This window comes from Bubalus kerabau, chromosome 10, assembly GCF_029407905.1.
Source record: "Bubalus kerabau isolate K-KA32 ecotype Philippines breed swamp buffalo chromosome 10, PCC_UOA_SB_1v2, whole genome shotgun sequence".
Classification (NCBI taxonomy): Eukaryota; Metazoa; Chordata; class Mammalia; order Artiodactyla; family Bovidae; genus Bubalus; species Bubalus kerabau.
In genome coordinates, this window is record NC_073633.1 from 80979707 (window position 1) to 81000257 (window position 20551).

The 20551-nt window shown below is 36.7% G+C and overlaps 1 protein-coding gene across 1 annotated transcript; it reads left to right on the forward strand.

The window, feature by feature from the left end:
- Positions 1-17148: 17148 nt before the first annotated feature.
- Positions 17149-18019, forward strand: LOC129622122 (60S ribosome subunit biogenesis protein NIP7 homolog). The gene is made up of 2 exons (XM_055539016.1): positions 17149-17492; positions 17860-18019. The coding sequence occupies exons 1-2, from the start codon at positions 17149-17151 to the stop codon at positions 18017-18019; spliced, it is 504 nt and encodes a 167-aa protein (XP_055394991.1).
- The last annotated feature ends 2532 nt before the right edge of the window (positions 18020-20551 follow it).

Genomic DNA, 20551 nt, shown 5'->3' on the forward strand with positions numbered 1-20551 from the left:
AAGTTGAAAAATATATAATATACCAAATTTGACAGTACGAAGCAGGGGAGGAAATGTTATCTTTCAATTTAGGATAACAGTAAAATTGTTCCATCAGATTTCTAGAGAAGAGGTGAAGTATAGTTTCCATTTTCTTTTTCTTCTATATGTATGGCAGGAAACAAAACACATTGAACAGATAATGGGATTTAGAACTGAAATAACTGAGATTTGATTTCTGATTCTGCTACTTAAGTTATACAGCCTGGAGCCTCATTTTTCTTATATATAAAGGTAGATTTAAATGCCTACACTTCAGGATTGTATGTTTTAAATACAGTCTGATTTAATGGGCATGAAATCTTAGCATGATGTCTTGCTTGTAGTAGACCCTAAAGGAGTGGGAGCTCTCTTCAGTGATCAGTATCAGGTGTCTTTTCATACATTAGGAACAGTCCTGACTTTTAGAGAAGGTCCGGGCAATTCTCTAGGACTTTTTAACAAGATTAAACCTGAAGGAGAATGAAGAGCAATTTAGAACTTACTGATGGCTTGCTTGTTTTCTTAATTTATATTTCCCCTAGATTAGTCTATTAAAATACAGAATTAAGAAATATTTCTTCCTTGTGCGGCAATCTTACCTAGAACTCTTACTTCAATCTTTTTCTTCCCCATTCTGGACTCTAACTAGATTCTAGCCCTGGCCTCTGAGTGGTATTATTTCACTGTGATCTCCATGTACCTTGGAGAAGTATGATCAGCACCCCCTCCAAAATGTGGCTACTATCAGAACGCCCCATCAGAGTTCAAATAGGAAGACAAAAAATGGCTAGAAAGAGGTCTTGTTCCCTCGCCCAGGTGAGTTCTCTGGGACCTGTAGATTACCCGATATCCTGTTGAACAACTCTCTGGGGGACCCAAGGCCCTGGTCACACAAGTTACTGAGAACCTTTTTAGTATATATATATGAGAAAAATTTTTTTATTAGTGGCCACTGACCTGAGTGAATCTAAGGGGAAGAAAACATTTATTAAAGTATAAGTATTTTATAGCATATTTTTTCTTAAAGACAGAAATATAAAACGTTAAACTCACCACCTCAGTGGACATGAATCTGAGCAAACTCCGGGAGACAGTGAAGAACAAAGGAGCCTGACTTCCTGCAGTCCAGTCAGTGGGGTCACAGAGTCAAACAGGACTTTGCGAATGAATAACAAAAGCTCTAGTTAAGTCCACTAGGTGTCGCGGTTGCGCTTGAAAGATAAAACGGTCTACCAGTCCATTCTGAAGAACATCGGCCCTGGGATTTCTTTGGAAGGAATGATGCTAAAGCTGAAGCTCCAGTACTTTGGCCACCTCATGCGAAGAGTTGACTCACTGGAAAAGACTCTGATGCTGGGAGGGATTGGGGGCAGGAGGAGAAGGGGACGACAGAGGATGAGATGGCTGGATGGCATCACTGACTCGATGGACGTGAGTCTGAGTGAACTCTGGGAGTTTGTGATGGACAGGGAGGCCTGGCGTGCTGCGATTCATGGGGTCGCACAGAGTCGGACACGACTGAGCGACTGATCTGATCTGATCTGATCTGATGCTGCTGCTGCTGCTAAGTCACTTCAGTCGTGTCCGACTCTGTGCGACCCCATAGACGGCAGCCCACCAGGCTCCCCCATTCCTGGGATTCTCCAGGCAAGAACACTGGAGTGGGTTGCCATTTCCTTCTCCGATGCATGAAAGTGAAAAGTGAAAGTGAAGTCGCTCAGTCGTGTCCGACCCTCAGCGACCCCTTGGACTGCAGCCTTCCAGGCTCCTCTGTCCATGGGATTTTCCAGGCAAGAGTACTGGAGTGGGGTGCCATTGCCTTCTCTGAAAACGGTCTGTAATAAAGTTACTATTATTATTTTTTTTGGTCTTAAAAGGCCTATTTCCTTCTTTTTTTTCAAGCATTAGAAGATACCACCGGACGACTCAGACTATTTTGATTTCAGGATAATTTCTTTAAAAGGGAAATCAGGAAGGAGTTTCTTGTACAGAATTTAGGATTTGTCCGGAAGGTCTGGAAGCATCCAGCGTCTGCTGAGGAATGACAATTTTCAAAGTCCCATCTAGGAAAGAACTTTTAATTTTCCTGTTAGCCTGTTCATTTGGGGGCAAAAGTTTATTTTGACGAATCCCTTCATTTTTCATGACCTGTGTCGTGTACGCAACCCAGGACAGGCTTTCTTCTGACGATAGAAGTCAGAGGTCTGAACATCGCTTCCATATTCTTTCCTTCTTTCGCATCCCAACCTCTTTTATGATCTAAGTCCTCAAAGCATGAAGTACAGTCATATTTCCATTTTTAAATCAAAACACTAGGGACTTCCCTGGTGGTCCAGTGGCTGAGACTCCACGACCCTAGTGCAGGGGGCCCAGGTTCAATCCCTAGTCAGAGAACCAGTTCCTGCGTGCTGCAACTGAGACCTGGCGAAGCCAAATAAATTAAAAAAAATTTTTTTTAAGATAATAAAAACAAAATTGTAACACTAAACATTTCTCTAGTCAGAATTTACAAAGATGATTCAGATTTTTTCTTCATTTCTCTTTCCCTATTGTGTTTATTAACAAAACAGAAACAAAAATCCTACTAGCGCATGGTTTTTGAGCCCATGAATGTTTCCTTGTCCCTGAAGTTGTACTCAAATACAACAGATGGACTCACAGTAGGATATGACATATGCTGCACAGTGAGAAAAGAGTCAAAGGCTATTAACACTTCCAAAACAAAGAAAGAGAGGAAGAACTAAAGAGAGAAAGAGACAATAGTGACAATTCTTGATTGGTCCTATCTGGTACCATGTGGCTCATTAGAATGTTTTGAGGAGAAAGTTAAGCTCCTGGAAAGGAGCCACTCATCTATGTAAGCGTCACTTTAACCATCCTTTAGTTTAAGAACTTCTTTACTTGCCGTTGTACAATTTCAGCATAAATGAAAAGTGATGGGAAAGTGACTTTAGAACTTCAATCAAAATTATTTTCCAGCTGCAGAAGATTGAGGAGGTAGAAGAAGTTTAGGAAGATATTCTCTGTGACTGGTCTTTCCTTTGCCAATGTCTTCCTACCCCAAGAATGATTCAAATGAATGAGTTAGGTTAACATTGTTTGATTTTTTGAAATCGGTTTTTGTTTCATAAAGTTCTATAATTTTTACATCATGTGAATTAAATGAAATGACTCACTGTCAGTATTCTGAGATGAGGACTGTAAAGTACTGCATTGAATACCTTACAGTTAGACCTGAGTTTAAGTCTCAGCTTTTTCACTTACTGATTGTGTTATCTTGGACACACATTATTTTTATTTATTTGTTTGTTTATTTTGGTCACACCACACAGCTTGCAGGATCTTAGTTCCCCAACCAACCAGATTATGACTTGCTTTATTGTGATCATTTGCTCTAATGCAATATTTGTTTTATTGTGGTGGTCCAAAACTGAACTCATGACATCTCTGAGATGTTCCTGTATCTGTTTTGAGTCTCTGCTTTCAATTCTTTTGGATATATATTTCCTAGGAGTGGAATTCCTGGGTCATGTATAGTTTTGTGTTTAAACTTCGGAGAAACTGACCAAATTGTTTTTCAGTCTCTTTTTTTTTTTTAATATTCATTTATTTGGCTGTGCCAGATGTCAGTTGCAGCACATGGGATCTTTGATCTTTGTTCTAGCATGTGAGATCTTTAGTTGGAGCATTTGAACTCTTAGTTGCAACATGTAGGATTTAGTTCCCTGACCAGGGACTGAATGCATGCCCCCTGATTGGTAGTGTGGACCACCAGGGAAGTCCCTCCCTTTAACTTTTTAATCTAGCTTCTATAATTTAAAATTTGACACATGATCAAAATGCAATTAATTGAAAATAAACAATGAAATATAGCACCCTGAAATACTCTGTATTAATATTAATCTAAAAATGTATTAATATTAATCTAAAAATGCACTTGTTTAGAAACATTTTCACAATGGTGGAGTAAGAACATATGAAAATCTGCTCATTCACAAAAGCAAGAGATTATATTAGTGTGAGTGTTAGTCGATCAGTTATGTCCAACTCTTTGTGACCCCCATGGACTGTAGCTTGCCAGGTTCCTCTATCTATGGAATTCACCAGGCAAGAATACTGGAGTGGGTTGTCATTTTCTTCTCCAGGGAATCTTTCCAACCCAGGGATTGAACCTGGGTCTCCTGCATTGCAGGTAGATTCTTTGCCATCAAAACTAGCAGGGAAGCCCCAAACAAGAGAACAATGACAAAAAATTGTCAAAATCAACTTAGTCAGAACTCTAGAAATGAACAAAAAGGTTGCAATATTCTAGGATCATTTATTCAAGAAAAATGGCTAAATATCAGTAAGAACAGTGAGCTTTGTGGCTCTCAACATGCCCTATTCCCATGCCTCTCCCCCCAGTTCCAGGATAGTCTTAGAAACCACTGGCTTCACAGCTATGATAGATGTGAAAATCAGAAGCCTGGTAGCCACTGGTGGAGAGGGGCAGAATGGATTCGACACTCCTACTCTTTCCATCCCCAGATAATTGTCACTATTTGACGCCGAAGAATTGATGCTTTTGAACTGCGGTGTTGGAGAAGACTCTTGAGAGTCCCTTGGACTGCAAAGAGATCCAACCAGTCCATTCTGAAGGAGATCAGCCCTGGGATTTCTTTGGAAGGAATGATGCTAAAGCTGAAACTCCAGTCCTTTGGCCACCTCATGCGAAGAGTTGACTCATTGGAAAAGACTCTGATGCTGGGAGGGATTGGGGTCAGGAGGAGAAGGGGACGACAGAGGATGAGATGGCTGGATGGCATCACTGACTCGATGGACATGAGTCTCAGTGAACTCCAGGAGTTGGTGATGGACAGGGAGGCCTGGCATGCTGCAATTCATGGGGTCGCAAAGAGTCGGACACGACTGAGCGACTGATCTGATCTGATCTGACGTTTTAGCTCCTTGAAAAGCTCTGTTATCACAGTTAGTCTTTATTTGACCTGCATCAGAGCTTACTCTGTGTGAATAGCCTTGTTATTATAGGACATTTGCCACAAACAAGTTGCATCAGTTGTTTACCACTGCAGGTGCATGAGGCAATTATATTATTTGGAGATACTAAGACCCTGACCAAAAAATTAAAAGGAAAAAATATAGAATGAGATGTCTATGTTACAAAGGTTCCACATATTCCAGGGAATCTGGAAGGTCCTGTGCAGGGACAGTGCTCTGCTCATGTTCAAGAAAGAGCTGAGAAAGCCATGATTTCTCACCTCCGACTGACCTTGAGGCTCTGCACAGGGAGAAAATGGAGGTGAAGGCAGAATTGTAAACTACCTGCTTACAGCGTTGAAAATATACCTCAAAACATACACAGAGTGGTGTTTAGACTGAAATTTATAACTTTTTTATACATCTATACTAAAGTAGAAGAAAGAATTTAAATCAATAAATTAACCATACACTATAAGAAACTAAAAAAGGAAGAGCAAGTCAAAATTAAAGCAAGCAAAAGGAAGGAAACAAAAAGATAATTGAAATAGAGAATAAAAAATATATTAAAAACCCAGCAAAGCTAAAAGCTGGTTTCTTGAAAAAAAGTTAACAAAATTGACAAACTTTTAAGTAGCTGACAAAGCAAAAAAGAGAGAAGACTCAAATTACTAAAATCATAAATGAAAAGGAAATGTCACTACTGACCTTGCAGGTAAAAGGATTACAGGGATTCTGTGAAGAGTAGTATGCTAGCAAATTGAAATAGGCAAATTCCTAGAAGGACAAAGCTTCCAAGTGGACTCTAGGAGGAACAGAAAATTTGGATAGACTTAACAATCGGAGAGATTGAATTACTAACCAAAGCTCTTCCCAGAAATGAAGGTCCATGCCCCAATGTCTTCACTGCTGAATTCTACCAAACCTCTAAAGAAGAATTAATAGTCATCCTTCACAAACTGTTCCAAAAAAGTAACACAGGAATGCTTTCTTTCTAACTCATTCTGTGAGGCCTGTATGACTGATACCAAGACCAAACAAAGATACCACAATGAAAGAAAACTACAAATCAATATTTTATGAATGTTTTAAAATATTTTTGCATCTTTAGGAAAATTGATGCAAACATTCTCAAGAAAATACTAACATATCAAATTTTGTGATCTATTTATATAAAAAGGGTTATGTACCACAACCACATGGGATTTATCCCAGGAAGGCAAGATTGATCTAACCTACAAAAACATCAATGTAATAAAACACATTAATAGAAGAAAGGATAAAAACACATGATCACGTCAGTAGATACAGAAGATAATTTGACAGAATCCAATATCCATTCCTGAAAAATCTCTCAGCAAATTAGGAAAAGGAGGAAACTTTCTCAACTGGATAAGGAACACTGATGAAGAAGACTACTGCTAACATATACTCAATGGTGAAAAACTAAATGATTTCCCTCAAGTATCAGGAACAAGACATGGATATCTGCTCTCATTACATCTTCTATCCAGCACTGTCCAGCAGTTTCTATCTAGAGCAATATGACTTTTTCTAAAAAAGTTTCAAGATTGGAAAGGAAGAAATTAAACTATTTAATGTAGGTGACATGATCTTTTATGTAGAAAATTCCATTATATCTACAAAAAGTACTAGAACTAATAAACATGTTTAGCAAAGTTGCAGCATAAAAAATTAATATACAACACTATGCATTTCTATATGTTATCAATGAAAAATCAGGGAATACAAATTGAAAATACCATTCTCTATGGCATCAAAAAGAATAAGATATTTGAAATAAATATAACCCCCCAAAAAGGCAAGACATACAATGGAAACTACAAAAGGTCATTGAGAGAAATTAAAGACCAAGATAAATGGAAAGACATCTTGGATTCATGGAGTTCTTCATATTGTTAAGATGGCAATACTTCTCAAATTGATGTATATATTCAATGCAATCTCAATCAAAACTTCAGCTGCCATTTTTTGTAGCATGGTACAAGTTGATTCTAAAGTTCATATGGAAGTACAAGAGACCCAGAATATCCAAAACAACCTTGACAAAGAATAACAAAGTCGGAGGACTCACATTCCCCAATCTCAAAACTTAACTAAAAGCTATAGTAACCAAAGTAGTGTGGAGCTGGCATAAGGATAGACTTATAGACCAATGAAATAGCATTGAGAATCCAGAAATAAATTCTCACATTTGTGTCAATTGATTTTTTGACAAGAATGTCAAGAAAATTCCGTAGGAAAATAATAGTATTTTCCATGAATGGTGCTGGGATAATGGGATATCCACATATAAAAAGGTAAAGTTGAACTTCTACCATCCACAAAACTAAAGTTGAATCTGACACCATTTATAAAAATTGATCAAAAGAGAATCATCAACTTAAATGTTTTAAATGTTAAAACAATAAAGAAACTTTTTGAAGGAAAAGAAAGAAACTTAGAAGAAAACCTAGATGAATATCTTTTTGACTTTGAGTTAGGCAATATTTTCTTAGCTATGATACCAAAAAGAGTAAACTATAAAAGAAAAAATAGATAACTGAACCTCATCAAAATTTAAAACTTGTGAGCTCCAAAGAACCTCATCAAGAAAGTGAAAAGACAGCCCATGGAATGGGAGAAAGTATTTGCAAATTATACATTTAATAATTGTCTAGTGTCCAGAATATATGAAGAACTTTTACAACTCAACAACAGCAACAAAAAGAGACAACCCAGTCAAGAAGCTGACAAAAGGTTTGAATAGTAGTGACTCAAAAAAACATATTAATACAAATAACCAGTAAGCACGTGGAAGGATGCTCGATATCATTAATCATTAGAGAAATGCAAACCACAACCAGAGTGAGATACAACACACAGGATGGCTATAATCAAAAAGATAGATAATAAGTACTGGTTAGGATGTCTACAAATTAGAACGCTCATCCATTGCTGGTGGGAATGTTAAATGGTGCAGCCACTTTGAAAAACAGTTTGGCAGTTCCCAAAATGGTTACACGCAGAGTTACCACATGATCCACTAGTCCTAGGCGTACACCCAAGAAACACATGTTCACAGAAAAAATTCTGAAATTTCATAGCAGCATTATTTGTAATAACCAGAAACTAGGAAAAAACCCAAGTGGCCATCAACAAATGAATACAGTATATCTATGGAATATTATTTGGATATAAAAAGGAATGGAATGCTGATACATGCTACAAAAACATTCTAAGAGAAGGAAGTCAGTCACAAAGCATTACATATTGTATGATTTCATTTCTGTGAAATGTCCAGATGAGGAAAATTTATAAGACAGAAAGTAGATTAGTGGTTGCCTATGCCTTAAAGTGAAGAGGAACTAAAAAACCTCTTGATGAAAGTGACAGTGGAGAGTGAAAAAGTTGGCTTAAAACTCAACATTCAGAAAACAAGATCATTAAAAATTAAAAAAAAAAAAGAAAACAAAGATCATGAAAAAAAAAAAAAAAACAACAAAGATCATGGCATCTGGTCCCATCACTTCATGGGAAATAGATGGGGAAACAGTGAAAACAGTGTCAGACTTTATTTTTTTGAGCTCCAAAATCACTGCAGATGGTGACTGCAGCCATGAAATTAAAAGATGCTTACTCCTTGGAAGCAAAGTTATGACCAACCTATTCAAAAGCAGAGACATTACTTTGCCAACAAAGATCCGTCTAGTCAAGGCTATGGTTTTTCCTGTGGTCATGTATGGATGTGAGAGTTGAACTGTGAAGAAGGCTGAGTGCCGAAGAATTGATGCTTTTGAACTGTGGTGTTGGAGAAGACTCTTGAGAGTCCCTTGGACTGCAAGGAGATCCAACCAGTCCATTCTGAAGGAGATCAACCCTGGGATTTCTTTGGAAGGAATGATGCTAAAGCTGAAACTCCAGTACTTTGGCCACCTCATGCGAAGAGGTGACTCATTGGAAAAGACTCTGATGCTGGGAGGCATTGGGGGCAGGAGGAGAAGGGGACGACAGAGGATGAGATGGCTGGATGGCATCACTGACTCGATGGACATGAGTTTGAGTGAACTCCGGGAGTTGGTGATGGACAGGGAGGCCTGGCGTGCTGCGATTCATGGGGTCGCAAAGAGTCGGACACAACTGAGCGACTGAACTGAACTGAACTGATGAGATTGTGGGCTGATGGCTAAAGGGTATAAGGTTTCTTTTTGAGGTTAAAAAAAAAATAGTCTGAAATGGGTTGTGATGATACATGCACAACTCTGTGAATATACTAAAAGTCATTGAATTGTACATACACGAAAAGGTTATCAGAACATTTTAACATTTCCCATATCTCCTCATTATTTTTCCCCATCTGTCTGAGGAACTTAAATCATTTCTTATGTTCAAGTTATTTTTACTTTTAAATATGTCTTTTCTAAGACTTGCTAATAATATATTCTTTGTTTTGTAATTATTCATAATTATTGCAATATAATCTTATGATTAAATGGATTTTTAATTCTTAGCACCCATCCTTTGATACAGTCATCTCTCCTCTCTTTGAACCTCTATTTTGACTACTCTCTTGGCTGACCAGAATTTTACTTGAGTTTTTTTCAGGAAGGGTTATGGGTAGTCCTTGGCTATCTAACTCTGTCTGTTATCTTCACATATGAAATGACATACTAAGTATAAAAGTCATGAGACTCAATCTCTTTCAAGTACAAAGACATTATTTCATTGCTTTATAGTATGTAATGTCATAGAAAAAAAGTCTGAGCTTAGTTTGATTATTTTTGTTGCTGGTATTTGCGCTCGATTTTTTATTTAGTTTTATGCATGTATGTTTTTTTTTCTCTATTGAAGTTCAAGGTTTTCTCCAGCATGTGTCTAAATATTGATCTATTTTTGTTAACTGTTTTTCTTAAAACACATACTTCCCATTGACTTATGCAAGTAGAGAATGTTAGAATATACTACTCATTTTCCTAAAAATCTTATTGACTATTGAAGTCATTAAGATAATATGCATTATTTTAAAAACTAATTTGAAAATAAATTTTTTGGGAAATTTTCAATATTTAAGAAACCACATTTTATGGGCATCATGTTCATATTATTTTATTCTTGTACTTCACAAAGATTGTTATTTTTATTTATAATAACCTGTCAATGGCAAAGAAACTTATGAATAAATGTTCAAAATAAACATCATGAAATAAGAAACAAATCTACCAAATTATGAGTTTCAAGTTAATCAAATATTCTTTGCTCTAAGCTGTTAAGATAAAGCTTTCTCAGCTTTCAACTAAAAGAAAGAGGAACAAAAATAGGGAGGGAAGAAGAATGGAAAAGAAGAAGCCAAAGAGAAAGAGAGGCAAAGAGAGACAGAGAGAAAGCATAAAAATTACCAGATGAACAAAAAAGACCAAAGATTCAGAACAAAGGAGACACACACACACACACACACACACACACACCAAGAAAGAAGAGAAAATTTTTAAGTTATAAAGACTCAGTATAGGAGAAAACTACAATGGAGGTAGATTTAGAAAAAAGAAAAAATTAAGGAAACAAGAAAAATAGTTCGGAGAAAGATTAATAGTAATTTTTTAATTGGTACAAAAATTTATTCTGTTTTCATTGTATTATGCAGTGAAATTCAAAATAGGTAATTGCTCATCAAATCAACTGGAAATTTTAATTAAAATGCTAACCATATTCCTAACTTTGTAATTTGTCTAATCCTTGAAGTTTGGAAAGTTCTCTTCTGAATCCAAAAGTCATAATAATCCACCAAGGAAAAATTATTTTAGATTGCAGCTAAGAAGTCGAAAATACAATTACCACAAGAAGAGTGTCAGATTTGGTATATTCTCCATCTCTGTTTTACAGTATTTATTATCACAGAAAAGAAATGGCCAGAAGAAAACCATAATTATTAATAAGTTAGTGTTTAGCAACTTAAAATACACCAAAGCAGGAAAATCTCATTGGTTAATAATAATGCACATATTGTATCTATTTGAACTTCTGATTGAACAAAAGGAGAGAAAATAAAGGTAACAAGGCCTGTTGCTGTTGGAATTTAAGCTGTTTAAAATAAATTTTAATTGAATTCTATATGGCACTCCAGAGATAAGGCTTTAATGGTAATTCCACCCCCGCTCCTAACCTATGTTGAGACAGTAAAAAGTTCACATGTAGACTTTAAACATTAAAAGCACTAACAATTATGACAGTCTGAAGATACGACTTGGCACGAAATCCCAATGAGTAGTGCTTTATTTCATTTAGGTAAAAGTGAACAAATAAGTTTAGGCAATGCAGCTAGTTTAAAAACAAAGGGAAAATGATGCTTTATGGGTTCATTCAGTGTGTGAAAATTCACTGAACCATGCAGTTATGATATGGTTTTTTGCATATTGTTAAGAAAAAGTTCTCTCTGAATCAACTCATATGTCATAAAATGCTCTTTCTTTAGTATTAAAATATTTAAATATCCACATATATATTTTGTTCTACCAATATGAAAGGAGGTAGACTACACAGATATAATCACAGTCTTCATGTACTTTTCTTTCTCAAATAGATAAGATATGTGAAGACAGACATATAACAGACCGACACTCGATGAGCTGACCACTGATTGACAGCAGTATCACCTCTCTTTGTTTATGATAAACTCCATGCTAAGTGCCAGAACCTTTTCTTTAATAGCATCTGTTTATTCTCTGTCCTTGAACCATTGTCCATAGATCATTTAGAAGCTGTATCTGTCCAGCTTCTCAATTCTCTTTCCAAACCTCATCAAATTAATAACTCCTTATTAATGGTATACAATGTGCTTTGTACTCTTCCTTGTTCCTTTAACTTAATGTTTATAAAACTTCAGTCTTTCATTTACTATCATCACAATTTTCAGTGTCATCGTACCAACTGGGCTGTTATTTTTAAAGTAATTTGAAGTTGACTCATGTTCCTTTCATTGTAATGCCTACTTTAACCTAGTCCTAAACATTATTATCCATGGAATTGTTGATTTTTTTTTTAATAGCATGTCTGTGTATCATCAACTAAAATAATCACGTAAACCCCCAGTGGCATGCTAACCACACTTGAATAACCACAGCATTCTTGGAGTCAGCTTAGTTATCACCTAGTAAGAATGATAAGTGTACCAACATAGAATCTTGCCCTACAGAACATAAGCTACTTTATCTTCTATCTCAAAAGGTAGTCTTATTTTTTTGTAATCTCTAGTAAATAGACACATTCCAAGATGTGCATAATGAAGAATATTTAAGGAACTCTTCTGAATTTTAGTTTAACATGCTGATTAGTTTCACAGATTAAATAATTCTTTTCAGAATAATCATCTGTGGATTTTTTTTTGTTTAAAATTCTTTAGATTGGTTTAGTTATAACTGAAGTTTACTCTGCTAATAATGACATACAGATCACTGTCTCTTAATTCTTATCATATAGAATGGTGAAAGTCAAACTCAGAACTTGTAGAATTTAAATAATAAGTAAAGGAAAAAATTGGACCTAGAGAAAAAATAAGGCTCTTTGTTCATTTATTCTGACTCTTGAGTGCATATTATATGCCTGCCATCTTTCTATATGCTGAAGATGCATCAATAAAGAAGTTTTAATAGACAAAAATACCATGATCATGCATACATAATAATTGTAATACAAAATTTTATAGAAAAGTTTTAAAGTACATGTTTAACTTTGAGATACTCCTACTGAGATATTCCTATCAGTGTTTTCTAGCATCTCATTTCTTATTATCCTCATTTTCAAAATCTCTAAATATTCTAATTACTATTTTAATTCATATTTATAATATTTTTATTAAAAGTTATTTATTCTCAACATTTGCATATTATAAAAATTTGAAACATAAAAGTTCAGACAATAACGTAAGATTTTATTCTTCCATTTGTTCAGACTAAAAACATCAGTGTTACTGATTCCTTTCACTTTCTATGCCTTACCATTTTTGCAGTATCATCACACCAACTGTGTCATTATTTTAAAAAATATTTTAAAGTTAGCTCATTTTCCTTTCATCCTAATACCTGCTTGATTCCTATCCTTCACCAATACCCCTCAAATTTTGTTGCTTGTACCTTCATAATATATCCAGAGTTCTACCACTTCTTGTCACTCCCACTACCACAATCTTAGTCCAAGACATCATCATACCACACTCATGGTCCAAGACATAAATTATTGCAGTAGCCTTGCAGTGGATCTGCCAGCTTCTGTTCTTAGTTTCCACCCTCCACATTCTACCTCAACAAAGAACCCAGAAAAATCCAGTTACAATGTGAGTCATGTAATATTATTCCTCTGCTCAAAGCACTACAATGAATTGTCATCTTACACTAAATAAAAGTCATAATTCTTTTTCCTTTTTTTTCTTATTGAGATATAGTTGATGTACAGTATTATATGATACAGGTGTACAATATAGTGATTCACAATTTTTTAGGGGGGGTATGGGTTGAAGGAAGGATTTATTACTTGCAACAAGTAAAGAGAACAGCAGGAATCATTTCTCAAAATGTCTCCCAGAACTGCAAAACTGGGGGAGTCTTAAACTAAGGGTATGTGCAAATTCATGAGGGGTGTTGAGCAGAGGAGAATTCAGCTTAGAATTGGGGCAAAGGTCAACAGAGTCCAAGCTTTAGTTGGTTGAAGTCTGGAGGGTCTACATCATCATTCCCTCCTCCACCTGGGTGGGGTGCCTTAATTCCTAGTGTCAAGACTTAACAGATGCTCAGGTTTTTGGTCTTGTTGCGGAAAGAATTCAGTGAGAGACAAAGTGATGGGTAAGAAGTGGTTTTATTTAGAGAGGTACATGTTCCACAGGGCTTCCCAGGTGGCTCTTTCATAAAGAATCCTCTTGCCAAGCAGGAAACTCAGGTTCTATCACTGGGTCAGGAAGATCCCCTGAAGAAGGAAATGGCAACCCACTCTAGTACTCTTGCCTGGAAAACCCCATGGACAGAGGAGCCTGGCAGGCTATCGTCCGTGGGGTCACAAAAGAGTTGGACACGACTTAGCGTCTAAACAACAACAACACATTCCATAGACAGAATGGGTTTCATCTCAAAAGGTGGCCCTGAGAGAAACAGACTTCACAGAGAGGGCATGAGTCATCTCAGGAGGCAAGAGGCCATGATTCACATTTTTTAAAGGTTATTCTCCACTTATAAAATATTGACTATTTTTCCTATGTTGTACAATATATCTTTGCAGTTTATTTTATACATTTTAATAATAGTTTGTACCTCTTACTCTCCTACCCCTATATTGGCCCTCCCCTTTTCCCTCTCTCCACTGGCAATCACTAGTTTATTCTCCATATCTGTGAATCTGCTTCTATTTGTTATTGTTTTATTAATGTTTGTTGTATTTTTTAGATTCTACATATAAGTAGTATCATATAGTTTTTGTCTTTCTTTGGCTGGCTTATTTCACTTGGCATAATATCCTCCAAGTCCGTCCATGTTGCTGCAAATGGAAATTCATTCATTTTTATAACCGAGTAGTATGTCATTTTGTGTGTATTTGTGTGTGTGTGTGTGTGTATCTCATATCTTCTTATCTACTCATCTGTTGATGGACACTTAGGTTGCTTTCAAGTCTTGACAGTTGTAAATTGTGCTTCTATGAACATTGAAGTTCATGAATCTTTTCAAATTATATATATGTATATGGGTGTGTGTGTGTGTGTGTGTGTATATACACAGCTTATATGTAGTATAAGTTGTATATTGTCACCCTGATTTTTTAACTTATATGCAGAGTACATCATGCGAAATGTTGGACTGGATGAAGCACAAGCTAGAATCAAGATTGCCAGGAGAAATATCAATAACCTCAGATATGCAGATGACACCACCCTTATAGCAGAAGTAAAAACTAAAGAGCCTCTTGATGAAAGTGAAAGAGGAGAGTGAAAACTTAAAACTCAGCATTCAAAAAACAAAAATCATGGCATCCAGTCCCATCACTTCATGGCAAATAGATGGGGAAACAATGGAAACAGGGAAAGACTTTATTTTGGGGGGCTCCAAAATCACTGCAGCTGGTGACTGCAGCCATGAAATTAAAAAATGCTTGCTCCTTGGAAGAAAAGCTATGATCAACCTAGACAGCATATTAAAAAGCAGAGACATTACTTTGCCATCAAAGGTCCATCTAGTCAAGGCTATGGTTTTTCCCGTAGTCATGTATGAATATGAGAGTTGGACTATAAAGAAAGCATCACTGAAGAAGTGATGCTTTTCAACTGTGGTGTTGGAGAAGACTCTTAAGAGCCCCTTGGACTGCAAGGAGATCCAATCAGTCCATCCTAAAGGAAATCAGTCCTGAATATTCTCCAATACTCTGGCCACCTGATGCGAAGGACTGACTCACTGAAAAGACCCTGATGCTGGGAAAGATTGAAGGCAGGAGGAGGAGGGGATGACAGAGGATGAGATAGTTGGATGATATCACCAACTCGATGGACATGAGTTTGAACAAGCTCTGAGAGTTGGTGATGGACAGGGAAGCCTGGTGTGCTTCTCTTCTTGGGGTTGCAAAGAGTTGGACATGACTGAGTGACTGAACTGAACTGAAGTGATCCAAGAATAGAATTTTGGAGTCATATAGTAGCTCTACTTTTAGTTTTTTGAGAAACCTCCATACTATTTTTCACAGTGGCTGCACTGGTTTACATTTCCATTAGCAGTGTTTGAGGGTTCCCTTTTCTCCACATCCTTGCCAACAATTGTTATTTGTGGTCTTTTTGATGATAGTCATTCTGACAGGTGTGAAGTTTCACTGTGGTTTTGATTTGCGTTTCCGTGATGGTTAGCAACGTTGAGCATATTTCATATGCCTATTGGCCATTTGCATTTCCTTTTGGGGAAAATGTCTGTTCATTTCTTCTGCCCATTTTAAAATCAGGTTGTTTGTAGAGTTCTTATTATTCTAAGAGTTTTCTATATTTTTATATGTAGTTACAATAAATTCATTTTTCACTGCTAGATGATAGTCTAAGAAAATAATTCATTTCATTAATCCATTCTTTCATCTATGGACATTTAGGGACCTTTCAGTTTTTTTTTTTTTTTTAAACAACTTAGTCTTTTATTTGCCCAAGGCCAGCTGTTGCAGGCACTGAAGCCCCAAGACTTCCAGAAGGGATGGGGGTGGGGGGAGTCACCCTGCCTCCCAGGTGCTGCCTGCCCCATCCTGCTTCCTGCAGGAGATGGGAGAGTAGAGAAAGTGTGCCCTTGCACCATCAAGTATCTCAATTGTGTGTGTGTGTCAGTCGTTCAGTCGTATCCGACTCTTGCGACCCCATGGACTGTAGCCCACCAGGCTCCTCTGTCCAAGGGATTCTCCAGGCAAGAATACTGGAGTAGGTTGCCATTTCCTTCTCCAGACCTTTCAGTTTTTTTGCAGTTATAAATAATGCCCACAGTAAGAAATGCTAAGAGAAATTCTTAAGGATGGAGGAAATGATATTAGATATAATTTCAGAAGTTTGGGAAGGAATGACTAACTCTTATAGTTAACTGATTTTCAACAAGGGTGCCAAAAAAATCTGGTGGGGAAAACATGTTTTTTTTCAATGAATGGTATTGGGACATTCAGATATTCATATGTAAAAGAATGAAACTGGATCCCTGTATCACACTATACATGAAAATTAACTCAAAATTGATTATTGACCTAAATGTAAGAGCTAAAACTATAAACTTGCTGGGAAGGAAAAAACCTAGGTTGATATCTTCTTGGATTTAGGTTAGATGCTGGTTTCTTAATGAGATCCCCAAAACACAGCAATAAAAGGAAAAAGGGTAAATCAGACTTCATCAAAATTAAAACCTTCTGTGCTTTAAAGGCAATCATCAAAAAAAAAAACAGAAAAGAAAAGAAAAGATAACACAGAATCAGAGAGAAAAAATTTGCGAATCATATATCAGATTAGGGACTTGTATCAGAATGATCGAAAAACACAACTCAACAATAAAAGTACAAATACCTTAATTTTTAAAATGAGCTAAGTATCTCAACAGACAGTTCTCCAAAAGAGACATGCAAATGGTAAGAAAGCATATAAAGATGCTTAATATGCAAATTAAAACCACAATGAAGTTTCCGTTTCAACAGCTGAGGCCCAAAGATTCTGGGTTCCAACCCAGTAGGAAAATTTGGCCTCTGACTGAAGAGGAGACCCATGTAATGTTTGAGAAGACAGCAAAATTCGTCAGAGAGAATCTTCAGCTGCTGGTCAACAGGTCCTATGGCACCCATTGTTTCAGGCGGCACAATGACTGCACAGTGTACTGTGTGAATGAGATGATCTTGAAGTCGGTTGTGGGTATCTCTGGTGACAAGCTGGTTTTGCTTGGGAGGTACTTTGAAAAATTCCCTAAGACCCACCAGTTTCAGTTGGACATTACAGTTCTGGATTACCTTGCACCCTATGCCAAGAATGGGGCTTCCCAGGTGGCGCTAGTGGTAAAGAACTTACCTACCAATGCAGGAGACATAGATGTGGGTTCAATTCCTGGATGAGGAAGATCCCCTGGAGGAGGGCATGGCAACCCACTCCAGTAGCTTGCCTGGAGAAAGGACATGTGCGAAGGACCCTGGCAGGCTACTGTCCATAGTCCATAGGGTCACAAAGAGTTGGACACGACTGATCAACTTAGCACTGTGCCAAGACTAAAGTGTCCCTGAAGCAGAGCAAGCCTTCCTGTCTGGGAACCATGAGCTGAAATCTGGACTTGGTTGAATTACTGGAAATACTTCTCAGTACTAGGGAGTCATGGGGAACTCCATGGCAGACGTCCCTTTGGCTTTTGGGGTAGCAGCAAAGTCTACACAAGACTGCAGGAGAGTAGACACCATGATTATGGTGGTATTTCATCAAGCAGACATTGGGGAGTACGTTTGGCACGAAGAGACATTGACTTTAAACCATGGGGAGGACCTGGGGCTGTATAGATGGGCCTAGCTTTGATTCCTGTGTCTGTATACTCCAGCATCATGTTGGATTTTGTCAACACTGTGACCTGTTCAGGGACTTCTTGATTTAATGTTCTCTCGATTACGGACAAATGCAAGCTGGATTCTCATGCAGAAATGGCTCAAAAATGGAGTCTTGGATCTTTGTGATTGTGAAATAGAATACTGTGTTTTATATTTGAATCAGAGAGTTTTTTGTATTGAGTAACAAGTTCTAAATTGTCGGAACTGAGGACAAGATGAGCTTATTTTGTTATCTGTGATAATACTATTTTACAAATGATAAGAACATAATGGATTTTCTTATTTATTAACACAATGAAAGATAGATATTGCCATATCAGAATACTAGGGCATGTCTGGAATTTTACAAATGAAATTTGGATAAAATATACGAGCAGTTTATTCTGATGATTTTCTATATGGTAGGTGCTGCGTGGTGTGGAAGAAAAACTTGGATTCAAGCAACAGTTCTCACATCTACTAGATGTATGACCTTAGATGGGGCATTAAACTTTAATAAGCTTCATTTCTTCAAAAAAAATAGTTTAACCGTCTTCCTAAGCATAGTTCTTAGCATTAGAAATCATAACTGTAAAACACTTAGCACAGTGCCTGGCAAATGATAGGTGTTGAATAAATAGTAAGAATTATTACTGTGATGATTCTACTGAGTGTTTCTGTTACTGAGTAGGATCTTATGAATATAATTTGATCATATCTTGACTTTTAGAAGCAGTTTGTCAGTCTTTCTTGAATGATATGATCTCATGCTGAATGTTATTTTTATCACCTTGATTTCCTAAAACACAATTTCTCTGATAAATCTTTTGTTTTGTTTTTTAATTAAAAAATTTTTAAATTGAAGTATGGTTGATTTACAATGGTGTGTTGGTTTGGGGTGTACAGTAGGGTGATTCAGATATATGTATATACATATATATACATATATTCTAATAAATCTTAACTTACCTGACTGAACTGGAAGAAAAACCACTAATCAGAGACTGCAATAATAATTCAGGTCTTCCATCCTTCCCCATGCCTTCCAGAATTATTTTTAGAATTATTAAAATATTTTTTCATTTTGCTGTGTGGCAAAAGCCAACACAGTACTGTAAAACAATTATCCTTCAATTAAAAATAAATTTTAAAAATTTTAATGAAAACATTACAAATTTTTTAAACTATCTGTATTGCAATTTCTTTAGCGAATATACTGCTTATTTTAAATTCCAAAGGTAGCGTCTCTAAAATAAAGCATTTTTCAATTACAAAAAAAAAAAACCCAACTGCACAGTAAAATAGGAGTTTAACTATTTCACACACTACATTAGTTACAGTTAAAAAGATAGACAGTAATTAGTGTTGTTGAGAATATGGAGAAATTAGAACCCTTATACATTGCTGCAGAAGTGCAAAATAGTGCAGCTCCTTTGGAAAAGAGTTTGACCATCATGGTCAACAAAAGAGTCCGAAATGCAGTACTTGGATGCAATCTCAAAAACGACAGAATGATCTCTATTCATTTCCAAAGCAAACCATTCAATATCACAGTAATCCAAGTCTATGCCCCAACCAGTAACGCTGAAGAAGCTGAAGTTGAATGGTTCTATGAAGACCTACAAGACCTTTTAGAACTAACACCCAAAAAAAGATGTCCTTTCATTATAGGGGACTGGAATGCAAAAGTAGGAAGTCAAGAAACACCCGGGGTAACAGGCAAATTTGGCCTTGAAATATGGAATGAAGCAGGGCAAAGGCTAATAGAGTTTTGCCAAGAGAACGCACTGGTCATAGCAAACACCCTCTTCGAACAATACAAGAGAAGACTCTACACACGGACATCACCAGATGGTCAACACCAAAATCAGATTGATTATATTCTTTGCAGCCAAAGATGGAGAAGCTCTATACAGTCAGCAAAAACAAGACCGGGAGCTGACTGTGGCTCAGATCATGAACTCCTTATTGCCAAATTCAGACTTAAATTGAAGAATGTAGAGAAAATCACTAGACCATTCAGGTATGACCTAAATCAAATTCCTTATGATTATACAGTGGAAGTGAGAAATAGATTCAAGGGATTAGCTCTGATAGACAGAGTGCCTGATGAACTATGGACGGAGGTTCTTGACACTGTATAGGAGACAGGGAGCAAGACCATCCCCATGGAAAAGAAATGCAAACAAGAAAAATGGCTCTCTGAGGAGGCATTACAAATAGCTTGTGAAAAGAAGAGAAGCCAAAAGCAAAGAAGAAAAGGACAGATATAAGCATCTGAATGCAGAGTTCCAAAGAATAGCAAGGAGAGATAAGAAAGGCTTCCTCAGTGATCAATGCAAAGAAATAGAGGAAGACAGTAGAATAGGAAACACTAGAGATCTCTTCAAGAAAGTTAGAGATACCAAGGGACCATTTCATGCAAAGATGGGCTCAATAAAGGACAGAAATGGTATGGACCTAACAGAAGCAGAAGATATTAAGAAGAGGTGGCAAGAATACACAGAAGAACTGTACA